The 15,558-nt window shown below is 41.6% G+C and overlaps 1 protein-coding gene across 1 annotated transcript in view; it reads left to right on the top strand.

Moving 5' to 3' along the window:
• The first annotated feature begins 756 nt into the window (after nucleotides 1–756).
• Nucleotides 757–15,558, top strand: part of LOC116067416 (NACHT, LRR and PYD domains-containing protein 12-like) — a 44,292-nt gene continuing 29,490 nt past the window's right edge. The window contains exons 1-7 of the mRNA XM_036007301.1: nucleotides 757–774; nucleotides 1,231–1,377; nucleotides 6,539–6,685; nucleotides 6,930–7,027; nucleotides 7,620–9,399; nucleotides 10,800–10,973; nucleotides 13,200–13,373. Of these exons, the coding sequence (XP_035863194.1) occupies nucleotides 1,250–1,377; nucleotides 6,539–6,685; nucleotides 6,930–7,027; nucleotides 7,620–9,399; nucleotides 10,800–10,973; nucleotides 13,200–13,373 (2,501 nt within the window). The 5' untranslated portion in view covers nucleotides 757–774; nucleotides 1,231–1,249. The remainder of the gene's footprint in view (nucleotides 775–1,230; nucleotides 1,378–6,538; nucleotides 6,686–6,929; nucleotides 7,028–7,619; nucleotides 9,400–10,799; nucleotides 10,974–13,199; nucleotides 13,374–15,558) is intronic.

The raw sequence follows: 15,558 nt of genomic DNA, 5'->3' as shown, positions 1-15,558 counted from the left end.
CACCTATGGTCATGAAGGCTGGGTCATGACCGAAAGAACGAGATCCAGGGTACAAGCGGCCGACATGGGTTTCCTCAGGAGGGTGGCTGGTGTCTCCCTTAGAGATAGGGTGAGAAGCCCAGTCATCCGTGAGGAGCTCGGAGTAGAGCCGCTGCTCCTTCGCGTCGAAAGGAGCCAGTTGAGGTGGTTCGGGCATCTGGTAAGGATGCCCCCTGGGCGCCTCCCTAGGGAGGTGTTCCAGGCACGTCCAGCTGGGAGGAGGCCTCGGGGAAGACCCAGGACTAGGTGGAGGGACTATATCTCCAACCTGGCCTGGGAACGCCTCAGGATCCCCCAGTCGGAGCTGGTTAATGTGGCTCGGGAAAGGGAAGTTTGGGGTCCCCTGCTGGAGCTGCTACCCTCGCGACCCGAGACCGGATAAGCGGACGAAGATGGATGGAGTCTCTGTTAGCACTTAGATTATTGAAAGAGTACTACTTTGATTATGGTTTGCAAAAGAAAATAAGATTAAAAAAACTTTTTTTTGAGGAAAACTAAAGTTGTTAATTTAGACGGTGTGGCAAAACCTTTCACAGTGTAAACACAAAAACACTCTGGCACTCAGATAAACGCATATAGTTTCCTGTAAACAGAGAGGGGAGGAGCAGCACTGAGCAGGTATCCCAGGTATGAGAACAGGGAGGAAACCCTGAACCTGAAATAGTTGAGTCAGTTGAGACTCCGTTTAGAGTGGACAGAACAGAGCAGGAGGAGGAAACTGAAGGCTGAGGCAGGGTGAGTGTTAATCCAACATTAATTATTTTACTGTTAAAGTCTCTGAGTCAGTGTTCTCCCTGTGGACTGTAGAGGAAAGAAATATCAAGCCGCCAACACATGATAAACGGCAAAACCGCGAGGTAGAGCGTATAGTAGTGAGTCAAAGCGCAGCGCAGGGTAGCACCTACTTGGGCGACACCGCTCTCCCCATGGGGAAATAGGCCAGAGCAGAGCAGTTTTACAGCTGTAGGCAAATGGTAGAATGAACTCAACAGTTTGATTGTTGACACAAAGTGCTGATTGGCTGAATAATACACATTAAACCTGCTGTAACTCGAGAAAACACAGATTTAAAGACAACTGACCGTGTGTGTGTGTGTGTGTGTGTGTGTGTGTACGTGCATGTGTGTACTTGTACAAACTTGTTTCCTTTAAATGTGAGCTCACAGTCAGTGTTTCTGTTTTCCCTCTCAGACTGACTTCAGATCAGAAGATGAGTGATTTGGAGGAAGAGGAGGATGGAGCAGAGTCTGTAGTATCTGGCTGTCTGTCTATGAAGAGTGACTGGTCCATAGAGCAGCCTCTGACCTTCAGTAATGAACCTGGACTCTCAGACACAAAGTAAGACAACTGATACGGACTCATTTTATGACTCAGTTTTAGTTTCCTCTGCTGATGCCATGTATTTGTATACTGACTAAAATCAACTAGATCCTTACATTTCAGAGGATATGACTTGAAGAATAATGCTTTAGTGTGTTCGCGATGACCTGCATTATAAACTATCGTTGTTGCTTTTTTTGAAGTGTGCATCTTGTTTGTAGAGTGCTTCTGTAGGTGTTTCCTCACACCTCCACACGATAATTTAGATATGGTAACATAAGAGAGCAGTACAACATAACATGATTTATATCGGGTTTCCAGTAGAAATTGTGGTCTAGTATTACTCCCAAAAAAAAGTTCATAAACTATTTCTAACATATTATTGTTAATCATCACAACAACCACAACATGTATTTTCCTTTTCCCCAAACACCATAAATTTACCTTTTCTCAGATTTAGTGATCATCTGTTTGAGTCAGAACACAATTTCTGCTTTCTCAATTCTTCTGAGACAACCTCCAGCAGCTGGTTTAGTTTCTCCCCAGAACAAATATTGATGTCGTCGACAAGAACAACGCATTTCACATCAATACTTGATACTTTACACATATCATTGATGTATACAATGAATATTTAAGGACCTAATATTGACCCTTGTGGCACAACACATGTAATATCTAAATATGTTGAGTTATTATCACCGATTTGTACAAATTGTTTTCTGTTTTCAATATAGCTTTTTAACCAGTTAATCTCTACCCTTCTAACACCATGGGCCCGGTGCAGCACAAAGCCAGATGCAAGTGTCTTTGCTAGTTGAAGACCGTCCAGCGCCCACATTGTTTAAATAGCAAATGCACCTGCGCCCATCTGTGGCCCATGGGCGTGCTGGTCTTACAAGGAGGTGTGTTCAGGTGCATTCTTGGCGTATTGCTATCTTGAGGCAGCGGAAAGTGATCGCGCCATTGACCAACAAAAACCTGGTCTAAAGTTAATAAAGCAGCGTTTCATTGTTATTTTAACAGAGCATAAGTATGCCCGCACACTATGCTTGTTACACACACAGGGACTCACAGCAGCACACAAACATGCAAAAGATTACAAATAAATATATTACACAATGTTTACCAGAAAACATTGCTATTGTGTCAAGTTCAGACAAAGTTCATCTTCAAATTTTTAGGGCGCGTTCAGACAATAGGCCGAAATGCTACCATCTGACCAAGGACACGCCAGAAGCAGTGTGAGAGGAAACATAAACGCAGTAAACCAGAAGTTTAGCCTTCTGCTGCAGCTAATTCCAGTTTGTTTTTATGCAGCTAACTAGGGTCTCAGGATGTCATCTCAAAGAGCTTTACAAAGAAAACCATACAGTAATTCTCACAGAATGTTGCTATATAATGTAATAAAGGCCTCTGGATGAAATGAATGATTATTACTCGTAAAGGTGACTGTATGAAGTATTTGCTCTCTGATGGGGTTTGACAGAGAGGGGAGAGAGAGCTGCAGGAGGAGGTCTCACTCTGCTTCACATTCTGCCAACTTAAACTTCTACCTCCTGCAGCTACACTTTTAAGTATTTAGTATTTAGTACAAGTATCATAGGAAAATACATTCATAAAAAAATGTTATAGGGACAAATAGCATGGAGAAGGAATTAAAAAGTTTAAGATAGAGATTCGATGGAATCTCATTGCACGAGATCTCGCGATATTAAATTTGGTGAAAAAAAAGGTGAAAAGTTGTCCCTTGATATCAGTACACAAGTGCAGAGCATCATCCAGTTTACTGCTGCTATGAATGAAATGCAGAGGAGGAGAAAAGAGCATCTCTCTCCACTAAAGCATCTGATGAGTGCTTGATGGTTATTAATTTGTGCTTTAGAACATAATCACTGTGAAACAAAAGTAAAATAAACTCTCTCTCTCTCTACTGTACAATGACAAATTCAAGTACAAAACATTTGGTCTCAACGGACTTTAGGGCTGTCAGCATCAACGTATTAATCGCGATGCAATTAAGGGCCGAGCATAACACGTTAATTTTTTTTAATCGAATGCTGCCATTTACTAGTTCATTTTACACTTCACTCAGCTTTGCGTTGTGCCTAACAACACCCCTTAGCTGTTCTAAAACCACTAGAATCTACGGCCTCTTGGGGCTAGGCTACTATTTTGACCCTTTGCTGCACCTTTACTTATCATCAAGCTGCCATACTTCCTCGTAACACATTCTACTGCTGCAGGCATGATGGAGAAAGACAGCAGCAACACAATTCTGAATGGCTTTTTATTTTCCAAAACTCCCGGACGGCTCAGTAGACAAGTTGAAAGCCATATGCACATTATGTAAAGCCAAATTAAAATATCACCGAAGCACGTCAAGCTTGAGCTACCACCTACGAGCTAAGCATAGTACAGTTAACGTGACTCAGGTTGATGCTAGCGGGCTCCGGCAAGCACTATGTTGGAGAGTGCTAGTTGCCGACCTGTGGATGAAACCAAATCCAAAAAAATTACTACAGCTCTTGCGCAATGGGTGGCAACTAACTGCAGACCTGTCAGCATCGTAGAAGACTCAGATCTTAAAGATTCCCAATCAAGATCCACTGGTAAGAATTGCTTCCCATTGTTAATATGTACTTAAAAAGTTCTAAAATGCAAAATAATAGAATTTTAATCATGTGATAAAACATGCAATTAATCGTGATTAACTATAGAAATTCAGTGATTAATCGCGATTAAGAAAAAATTAATCATTTGACAGCCCTAGTTACGTTGTTACCTTAGTTCTCTGTATAAAGAGACTATCTGTCCAACAAGAACATATGGAATATGTAACGATAGAGAATCTCCTAAATTATATTCCTGAACAAGAACATGACCATATCTTAGGCTAAGCAGTGTATCATGCTTTAAGAATAAAAATGGTCAGTCTCTGTTTGCACTTAGATTATTGAAAGAGTACTACTTTGATTATGGTTTGCACTTAAAAAATAAGACTAATAAAAACTTTCATTATTATCATTGTCATTATTTTTTGTTAGTTGTTTTACTGTTTTTATTTTTTTATTTGAGAAAACTAAAGTTGTTCATTTAGAAGGTGTGGCAAAACCTTTCAAAGTGTTAAGACAGAAACACTCTGGCACTCAGATAAACTCATGTGATTTCCTGTAAATTGAATTAAATGAGAGGGAGGAGCAACACTGAGCACTAGGGGTGGAACGGTACATGTATTCGTATCGAACCAAAACGGTACGGGCGTCTCGTACATGAATTTACACGGAGAATACACGGTATAAAAATAAATAAAACCTGCGTGCAAATTAATTAATGTAATGCGGAACTACACGCGGTTCTTTAGGGACACCTAATCTGTAGCCCCGCCTTAGCTCTGAAGCTCCCAAGCTCCGCCTACATGTGGAGTCAGTCGGTCCAGTGAGTCCACATGAAGCAAACTAGTCCCTTCCATATACAACCAAACATGGACGTAGCTGTATCCCTTCTCGCCTCGACCACAAATGGCCTCCAGGCCCGTTTGCTTCGCTGTTTGCTCCGGTATTAGCTGTTAGCTCCGCCGTTAGCTGTTAGCTCCGCTATTAGCTCCGCTATTAGCTCCGCCGTTAGCTGTTAGCTCTGCTATTAGATGTTAGCTTCGCTATTAGCTGTTAGCTCCGCCGTTAGCTGTTAGCTTCGCCGTTAGCGTGTGAAGCTAACACCAAAACTCGTCAACTGCTCTGTGTAAGAAGCTGCTCTTTTAACACCCCTGCTCTGTGCATTCACATATGAGAGCAGCGCTTGTCTCCCATATCACACTACTAGCTGATGGTCTTATTTTGTTTACAAGTTCCAGATGAAGTGGAGCTGATGCAGGGTACTTATTGTTTACTGTTTACATCTTACTTTGTACACTTAAGGCTGTTACAGCTAGCTCAGTGGACACCCTGAGACATGCACAATAAAAAAAATTACCTTCTGCATTTTTGTTTTGCTTTTCCCTCCATTGTACCGAACTGTGATGTCTGAACCGAGGTATGAACCGAACCGTGACTTCAGTGTACCGTTCCACCCCTACTGAGCAGGTATTCCAGGTTCATGAGAACAGGGAGGAAACCCTGAAACTGAAAGAAATTCAGTCAATTCAGACTCCATTTAGTGTCGACAGAGCAGGAGGAGGAAACTGAAGGCTGAGGCAGGGTGAACATTTATTATTTTACTGTCAAAGTCTCTGAGTCAGTTTTCTCCCTGTGTACTGTAGAGGAAAGAAATATCAAGCCGCCTACACATGATAAACGTCAAAACCGTGAGGTAGGGTGTATATTAGTGAGTTAAAGCGCAGCACAGGGTAGTGCCTAGTTGGGCGGCACCGCTTCTATCTTACAATAGAATGGCCAGATGTAGTGTCCCTTAAAAAAATTGAAAGAAGTGGCCGGGTTGGCTCAGTGGGTAGAGCAGGCGCACATATACAGAGGTTTACTCCTCGATGCAGCGGCTGCCGGTTCAACTCCGACCTGCGGCCCTTTGCTGCATGTCATTCCCCCCCTCTCTCTCCCCTTTCATGTCTTCATCTGTCCTATGAAAAATAAAGGTCTAAAAATGGCCAAAAAATATAATCTAAAAAAAAAAAAAAATTGAAAGAAATAGCCCCTACAGTGCGTTTCACCTAGATGTATGGAATTTAGTAGGCATATGTATCATGTCCACACTTACAAAAAAGCCTCTTGGAGCCATACCCTAAACCCAGAGATGCCCACAAGTCTCTGAGCTCGAGTCCAAGTCAAGTCTCAAGTGTCTGGTGGTTATGATGGGTGTTATACCACCAGCTGTGATCCATCCAGGCTGCTCAGAACACTGCCTAGCTATATATAAGGAGATCAAAGCATGTAATATGTTATTCTGACTCATTCATCTTCGAACTTCGGCATTATTATGTTATTTTCATTGCATGCTGGGATATATATATATATATAACGTAAGGATGTGAGAAAGAATCAGGAACATGTTGCAGTTCAAAACATGGATAGAAAATGTAAAGAAAAGTGTTGGTAGGAGAAACTTTGTAAAAAAGACTAAAGCTCTGAAAAGCGGTGACTCTGAATTAAGAATATTCTCTCAGCCTGTGACTCTTGAATAAATTAGTTTCTTTTAAATGCTGCTCACCAACTGTTTTACCTCTCAGACTGACTTCAGATCAGAAGATGAGTGATTTGGAGGAAGAGGAGGACGGAGCAGAGTCTGTAGTATCTGGCTGTCAGTCTATGAAGAGTGACCGGTCCAAAGAGGAACCTCTGACCTTCAGTAATGAACCTGGACCCTCAGACACAAAGTAAGACAACTGATACTAACTCATTTTAGGACTCAGTTTCAGTTTTTCCTGCTGATGTCATGTATTTGTTAATTTTGTGTTTGTATATTCAATTTCTATAAATGCTATTACATGCTGGTCTACCTCAATATTCAGACCACTTCTAACCTCTCTTGAAACCTAACTGACTAAACAGTTTGGCCAAATCTTGATATGACAACAACAATCAACAAATCATTTTAGTGATGAAGAAATGTTTTTTCAGAAAGAGGAAGAGGAGTGATGTTTCTGAGGAGGAGCAGCCGTCCAGATCCAGAACCAGAGCTGGACTGCAGACAGCCAATCAGAGCAGCTCTGAACAAAGTAAGTCTGTCCATCTGTCTGCTGATGTCTTCATGTCTGAACACACCACTGGTTGTTGGAATACTGAGACATCTGTGGAGTCAGACAGCACAGACTAGGGCTGCACAACATATTGTTTTTTTATCGTCTTTTAGCGATATAAACTAACGCAATATGCACATCAAGAAACACTCAGATTTTTTGTGTTACTTACAAGTAAATATGTAACTAACTTCAAAATTAAACTGTCATTCTTTTTTGTCTTTTATATTGAATTCAATGTGTTTAATAAAAGAAGGTTGGAAATCATTTCCTTTCATTTGTTTTTAATTCAAGCGTTGTGTTGTATTTAAGCAGAATACTGAAAGCGGCAGAACTGAGAACACTTTTGTTGTTATGTTTGTGTGATTATGTATCGTATATATATCAATATTCAACAAAGTTATAGCATAACGCTTATATATCATGCTGCACTAGTGTAGACATTTAACATAAATATTAAAGTTTAAGTCCATCTGAAATTTATCTGGATTGTTTTAATATTGGTAATAAAAATAATCACCAGATTGTTATCTTTTTCTTGTTTTGTCTCTCACCTTTGTCCGTTTTTTAGTGAATGTTGGTCGTCAGAAACATAAGATCAGGCTGAAGGGGACATTTGAATGTGTGACTGAAGGAGCTGAAACAGGAAGTAGAACCCTCCTCAACAGGATCTTCACTGTCCTCTACATCATAGAGGGACAGAGTGAAGAGGTTAATACCCAACATGAGGTGAGGCAGCTCGAGACAGCTTCCATGAAGAAGACCCTCCATGACTCTCCAATCAAGTGCTGCGACATCTTTAAAGCCTTACCTGACCAACAGAAACACATCAGAGTGGTTCTGACGAGCGGCGTCGCTGGCGTTGGAAAAACCTTCTCAGTGCAGAAGTTCTGTCTGGACTGGGCCGAGGGTTTGGAAAACCAAGATATCAGTCTGGTGATTCCTCTTTCCTTCAGGGAGCTGAACTTGATCAAAGATGAGCAGTACAGTCTTCTGGAGCTGCTCCGTGTTTTCCATCCAACATTACAGGAGGTCCCAGCAGAGCAGCTCGCTGGCTCTAAAGTTCTCTTCATCTTTGACGGCCTGGATGAAAGCAGACTTTCACTGGATTTCAACAACAATGAGGCTGTTTCTGATGTCACACAGAAGTCATCAGTCAACGTGCTGTTGACAAACCTCATCCAGGGGAAGCTGCTTCCCTCGGCTCTCGTCTGGATAACTTCCCGACCTGCAGCAGCCAATCAGATCCCTCCTGCGTGTGTTGACAGGGTAACAGAAGTACGAGGCTTCACTGACGCCCAGAAGGAGGAGTACTTCAGGAAGAGAGTCAGTGATGAAGAGCTGTCCAGCAGAATCATCTCCCACATCAAGACATCCAGGAGCCTCCACATCATGTGTCTGATCCCAGTCTTCTGCTGGATCACTGCTACAGTTCTGGACCACATGTTGACTACAGACCAGAGAGGAGAGCTGCCCAAGACCCTGACTGACATGTACTCACACTTCCTGCTGGTTCAGACAAAGAGGAAGAAGCTCAAGTATGCTGAGGGACATGAGACGAGTCCACAGGAGCTGACGGAGGCTGACAGGGAAGTTCTTCTGAAGCTGGGGAGGCTGGCGTTTGAACAGCTGGAGAAAGGAAACATCATGTTCTACCAAGAAGACCTGGAGCGCTGTGGTCTGGATGTCACAGAGGCCTCGCTGTACTCAGGAGTTTGTACACAGATCTTCAAAAGAGAGAGTGTGATCTTCCAGAAAACAGTCTACTGCTTCGTTCATCTGAGTGTTCAGGAGTTTCTGGCTGCAGTCTACCTGTTCCACTGTTACACCAACAGGAACACACAGGTATTGAAGGACTTCCTGGGAGAAGACTACGTTAATTCATCCCTGGATGTCTTCCTGAAGACAGCCATGGAGAAATCCCTTGAAAGTCAAAATGGGCACCTGGACCTGTTTGTCCGCTTCCTTCATGGCCTCTCTCTGGAGTCCAACCAGAGACTCTTAGGAGGCCTGCTGGGTCAGACAGACAACAGTCCAGAAATCAGTCAGAGAGCCATCGACAACCTGAAGAGGATGAACAGTTATGGGATCTTTCCTGACAGAAGCATCAACATCTTCCACTGTCTGACAGAGATGAACGACTACTCAGTCCATCAGGAGATCCAAGAGTTCCTGAAGTCAGAGAACAGATCAGAGAAGAAACTGTCTGAGATCCACTGCTCAGCTCTGGCCTACATGCTGCAGATGTCAGAGGAGGTTCTGGATGAGTTGGACCTGGACAAGTACAACACAACATCACTGGAGGGACGACGGAGACTGATTCCAGCTGTGAGGAACTGCAGAAAGGCTCAGTAAGTCCAGATGTGATTATCATTTTAAATCAGTGTGAAGCTGAGGCCATCAGTATGAGAGTAAACCTACAGCCTTTACACACGTTCACAATATAAAACTTAGACACTATAAAATATAAACCTGCTTATTGTAAATAATTCTACGTGTTACTCTGCAAATGTCAAACGCTGTGAGAATGAGACGATGATGATCTTTGTGTTTGTAGCTAAAGTATCTTCTGTCATCATTTAATCACAACAGACAGCCTTTTTACAGTGTACACAGAGACAGCAGTGTGTTTCTATATTGTGTCTATTTTATATACAAACAGACATTTATTATTTGTGATCTTCTGAACTAACATCACATGAAGTTAAAGCCTGACGATGACTATGTATTTAAATTGGATCATTTATGTAGTAGAAATGTGAATTTTTTTTAGAAGTTGGTGCCTTCTAGACCGAGAAAAGCCAGAAAATGTATTTTTGGCTAATGTGGATGAAAGACAACAACTCCCAGAATGCACTTGCTTCGCTTCAGTATGAGGCCACTCCCAAGCCACGCCTACCAGTTAAAGAGTGCAGTCAAGTCAAATCAAGTGGGTTTTATTGTCATTTCAACCATATACACTGCATATAGTGAAACAAAACGTTTCACCATGGCTCAAGTGGTGTTACACATTTAAAATATAAAAAACGACATTTTATAAAAACAACATATAAAAACGACATACGAGACAGGCTACATTTAGTGCACACACATTATAGACTATACATAAAGTGCAATTACTATTCACCGTGAGGTGAAGGTAGAACTTTCTTGAGATTGGCGTGGTTAAAATCTCCAGCAACAATAAATAGTCCATCCGGATGTGCGCGTTGGAGCTCAGTGATAGCTCCATGAAGTTCAGCTAACGCATTGGTAGCATTAGTGCTTGGTGGGATGTAAACACTGAGTATAAACACAGCCGTGAATTTGCGTGAAATGTAGAATGGTCGGCATTTAACAGTCACAAACTCCACAAGCGGTGAGATGTCCCCTTCCCCGGCTAGCGGCATCGAGTGACACCGCAAGCTGAGGTGCTGGTCCCGTAGCAGGCGAAGCTCACCTGTGTCGAGTATTCCGTCTGTAATAAAGTTTCCTGCATATTCTCGGATCTGTACCAATGTATCCCGGTGGTACACATGTGCAGTAGTTTGAATGCACATAATAAAAAAGGTTGCTGCAGAAGAGAGTGAGTCTGTTAGCTTAGCTTCAAGATGGCTGACACTGTTTGGACATTCTGGGATTGAGGTCCCACCCCCTATGGGCGGGTTGACAACATGTGAAACTAGCTGCTGATGAAATGTGATAGCCTGTTTTAAGATAAAAGTGTCAGATTTGATTATATTTTAAATGTTTTTATTATCGTTCATCACAGACTTTTTGGCTGTTACCTCTCTGAGACTGACTGTGAAGTCGTGGCCTCAGCTCTGAAGTCCAGTCCCTCCCATCTGAGAGAGCTGGACCTAAGTCACAATGACCTGCTGGGTTCAGGAGTGGAGCATCTGTGTGCTGGACTGCAGAGTCCAAACTGTAGACTGGAGACTCTGAGGTCAGTTTATGTATTGTGCTCACGTGTACTTATCTCCCTCTTCTTGCCTTGACCTACCCACATGTGAAGTGGGTAAAGGTGGTAAGAAACACAAGGCATTGTGAGGCCTTAAAGGTGCCCTGCCACACAAAACCGTTTTTACTTGTATTTTATTTTCAATGTTAGGTCCATATGTGTTTGTATTGTCGTGAATGTGAAAATGAACTGCTACCTCCTCTGTCAGCTCTAGCCATTGAAAAGAAATAAGCGGAGAAATCAGGCCAATTACAAAAGCTGGTCAGACTGACGTGGTGTTGCCTGAGCTCATTGATATTCATGTGCTCACCCAGTTGTGCTGGGTAAAGGATGCTGATAGCCAGTCTCTCATTGGCTAGCTGTTAGCAAATCAGAGTCAAGCAGCTTAGCTCGTTCAATATTAATGAGTACTGGCAAAACTCGAGCTGAGTCTTCCTGTAGGCTTTCTAAACCACGCTAGAATGGCTTTAAACAAGGTAACCAAGGCATTTTTTTTCCACAAAACATGTTACAGAGTCCATGGTAGAACTTCAGACATTATCACAAAGTAATGAAATATGTTTGGCAGGGCACCTTTAAGATAAGGAGCTAACGCTAGGTACCGAGTAACGTTAGTACAGGGGGGAGTGACAGGCTGCGGCTGGAAATCGGACTAAGGGTGGGAAATAGTTTTAACGTGACTTTAAAATCCACATCCACCGAGCCAAATGCTTATGTTGTCATTAGTTAGCTTGTTCTTGTTTCCTTCAGGGAGACAGCTAAAGTTGATGTTAGCTGCCTTACAGCTGGCAGCGTTAGCTTCAACTTCTTATATTACCTCCTATCAGCTGTATTATCTAAAATTATTTGACTATAAAATGAAATGAAATTTGAATGGTATTATAGAGGAAGATTGACAGCTGTAATATCTACCAAATTTAAATCCAAAACAGAACTTTTCCATTCCCTCAAGTTGACTTGTTTTCTGGGTTTGTGTTTCAGTCTGAACAGTTTGAACAAATTTAGTCTGAACTCAAACTGAGACACATAAGAGAGACACATCTATATATAAATAATTAAAAGATCTTCAACAAGCCCAAGGCCTATTCAAGAAGGTCTTTTATATAAAACCCTCAAAACACCGTATTTACAGAACTTATACATTTATAATAACTGAAGTCTCTCTGTCACAGACACTTTAAAACTGGAAAATTAATGTAAACAAAGCGGCGTGCCAGAATTGCAATGCGTCATGACGTAAGTTTCCTTCAAGGCCAGGCTGATGGTGGAAGTCCCTCTAGTGGACATAACGTGTAACAACAACCACATGCTTGTAGTGGCATTGACGATGCATAAGCCTGAGTAGTGTAGTACATATGAATAACAGGCTGCATTTGAGCATTAAATGTTCTAATATTATTTGAATATAAAACAAAATGAAATATGAATGGTATTATAGAGGAAGATTGACAGCTTTAAATCCATAACAGAACTTTTAAGTCCCCTTCAGTTCACTTGTTTTCTGGGTTTGGTTGTCAGTCTGAATAGTTTGAACAAATTTAGTCTGAACTCAAACTGAGACACATGAGAGAGACACATCTATATATACATAACTAAAAGATCTTCAAGAAGTCCAAGGCCTTTTTAAAGTATGTTTAGTCATGTCTGATTTGTTACCAACAACACTTTAAAATGTACACGATGCTTCCTGTCCAAACCGTTCTCACTCCCAACTTGTAAAATACTGATGCTTGGTCAGTGGCTCTCAGTTAAATGTAAGTCCCGACCCAGAGCGTCAAATAGTGACGCCAAGGGTCCCTGCCAAGCGTGTCTAAATATGACGCTAAAGGAGACTTTTTGCGTCAATAACAAACACCAAAGGCACCTGTTTTCACAAATAATGTCTGATCATAGATATTGATCCTTCAGTAAACACACACACACACACACACACACAAACACAGGCACACACACCGACATACACACACAGACACACACACACACACACACAAAAAAACACAAACACACACAGAGAAACACCCATACAGACACACACACACACACACACACACACACACACACACACACACACACACACACACACACACACTCATATACAGTAGATGAACACAGAGAGACCAAAGGATATTTCCAAATGCAGCTGTTTAAAGGATCAATATAATATTGATTGAATTAGAAATTGATTTTTATCATCATTTATTCTTTATTCAGATTGATGCACTGCACTTTGTCAGAGATCAGCTGTGCTTCTCTGGTCTCAGCTCTGAAGTTCAACCCCTCCCATCTGAGAGAGCTGGACCTGAGTGACAACTACCTGAAGGATTCAGGAGTGAAGCTCCTCTGTGGTTTTCTGGAGAGTCCACACTGTAGACTGGAGACTCTGAGGTCAGTTCACTGATTCTGTTACTATTATACAGTAGATCTAATATGTTTAATTAACAACTGAAACTAATTTATGTACAAACATAAGTGTAAATATTCTTTTGTTCATACTTTTATGTTTCTTCTAATACATTTATTCGGCAGTCCCAGAAGACTTGTGTTTATGAACCCTTGTGTTGTCTTCCCATTGGCCATGAACTTGTTGTCCTTCGGGGTCTCAAATTGAAAATTAACCTTTATTTTGGTGCCATTTTCCTCAATGTTTTTGGCCCTATTTCCTTTGCTTTTGAAGGTTTTTTGTCACGTTTTGAACCCTTTAAAAAAAAATCATGGTCTATATCCCTAATTTATATGACATAACTATTTTTTAGTTTAAAAAGGCAGAAATTGTGAATTATTTAGACTAATAGTTAAGATCAGAGGATGTTGAGTGGATCACAGAGTGGTTTATGTCAAATTTTAGTCAGGATACTGTTTTGAAACCATTTAAAATAAAAAATTCAATTGCTTTAAAATTTAATAAAACACCCAAATCAAAGTAATCATTAATTTTACCTGTGAAGCAGTTATTTAAAGGATCAATATAGTGTTGTTTGGATTATAAATGGATTTTTATCTTCATCATTTATTCTTTTTTCAGATTGAAGGACTGCTCTTTGTCAGCGATCAGCTGTGCTTCTCTGGCCTCAGCTCTTAAGTCCAACTTCTCCCATCTGAAACAGCTGGACCTGAGTGACAACTACCTGCAGGATTCAGACGTGAAGCTGCTGTGTGATCTTGTGGCGAGTCCAAACTGTAGACTGGAGACTCTGAGGTCAGTAGTGGGTTGGAGTCAGTTCATGCTGGTTTCAGCAGTATTGAACTAAAGACAGTTCGTATCAAAGCAAAGATTTCCTGTAAACCTCCAACCTTCTCAGCGAAGCTGTGAGAGGAGAGGGAGGACAGTCAGCCGATCAAATTAGCCAGAAGCTTGTTGTGATCACGTGTTTGAGTTAATGTGAAGACGACTGCTGTTGTTGTGTTCATGTCTGAAGGAATTGAATCTGGATTACAGCTGACAGCATCACAACATGTACAGAGACATCAATCTGTTCAACCATCAAATCTGATCTCAAAGTGTTTGTTCTCTCATTTCAACACTACACAACTGATCAGTTCATCTTTGTCTAAGCTCTGAGTTCAGTCTGACTGAAGCCTGCAAATCACTGGCTCTTATGTCATAGAACCAGCATTACATTTAGTAACCATGTGGTCTTCATACAGAGCAGAAGATCTGCTGAAGTCCAGTAATCACAGCTGATGTTTTACTGTTCAGTCTTTAACATCATATGTCCTTCTTTCATTTGTTTATAACATACTCCATATTTATATATATATCCTGTAATATTTAAAAGTAGATAAAACATTCAGATGGTTTTTAACAGCTCTGAATCCAACAGCAGTAAATCATCATTAAAGTGAGCAGTGATCGTCTCTGTTTCTGCAGTAATGATGCGTTTAGGATTCAGCAGTTTATTTCCACTGTGTTCTTCAGTGAAATCTGCAGAGTCAACAGACTTGATGCTTCAAAGTCTCTGCAGGTCTGTGAGCTTCACTCCAACACGTTAATATGAGAGCTGAAAGGAAGCAGGCTGCCTACACAGCCGCTCCACTTGGTGTCTGAACAGGACTGAAGTCTCTGCTGCTATTTATACTGGATGTGGTGCTTCACTGACTGACAGCTGATAAACGGAGTCTCTGGAAATACTCATTTATCTCCTCTGTTGTTCTTCTCTCATCAGATGGAAGACGGGATCGCTGTATGAGTGATGAGAACAAGGATGTGGGGCGCCCGGATAGCTCAGTTGGTAGAGCAGGCGCCCATAAATAGAGGTTTACTGCTCGACGTAGCGGGCCCGGGTTCGATTCCGACCTGTGGCCCTTTGCTGCATGTCATTCCCCCTCTCTCTCCCCTTTAATTTCTTCCGCTGTCCTGTCAATAAAGGCCTAAAAATGGCCAACAAATAATCTTAAAAAAAGAAAAAAAGGAGGATGTGTTGAGACCCGATGTGGAGTCCTCCGTCATCCCTGTGTGTTCCTCTGGATCTGATAGAGTATCGTCAGTGTATCTGGACTGCTCTGCTGCTGCTCTGTCCTTCTACACAGTCTCTGCAGACACACTGAGACTCCTCCACTCCTGTTCCACACT

Source organism: Sander lucioperca, chromosome 11 (assembly GCF_008315115.2).
Source record: "Sander lucioperca isolate FBNREF2018 chromosome 11, SLUC_FBN_1.2, whole genome shotgun sequence".
Taxonomy (NCBI): Eukaryota; Metazoa; Chordata; class Actinopteri; order Perciformes; family Percidae; genus Sander; species Sander lucioperca.
Note: the sequence above shows the minus strand (reverse complement) of the source record. Positions and strands in the feature narration are given on the sequence as shown.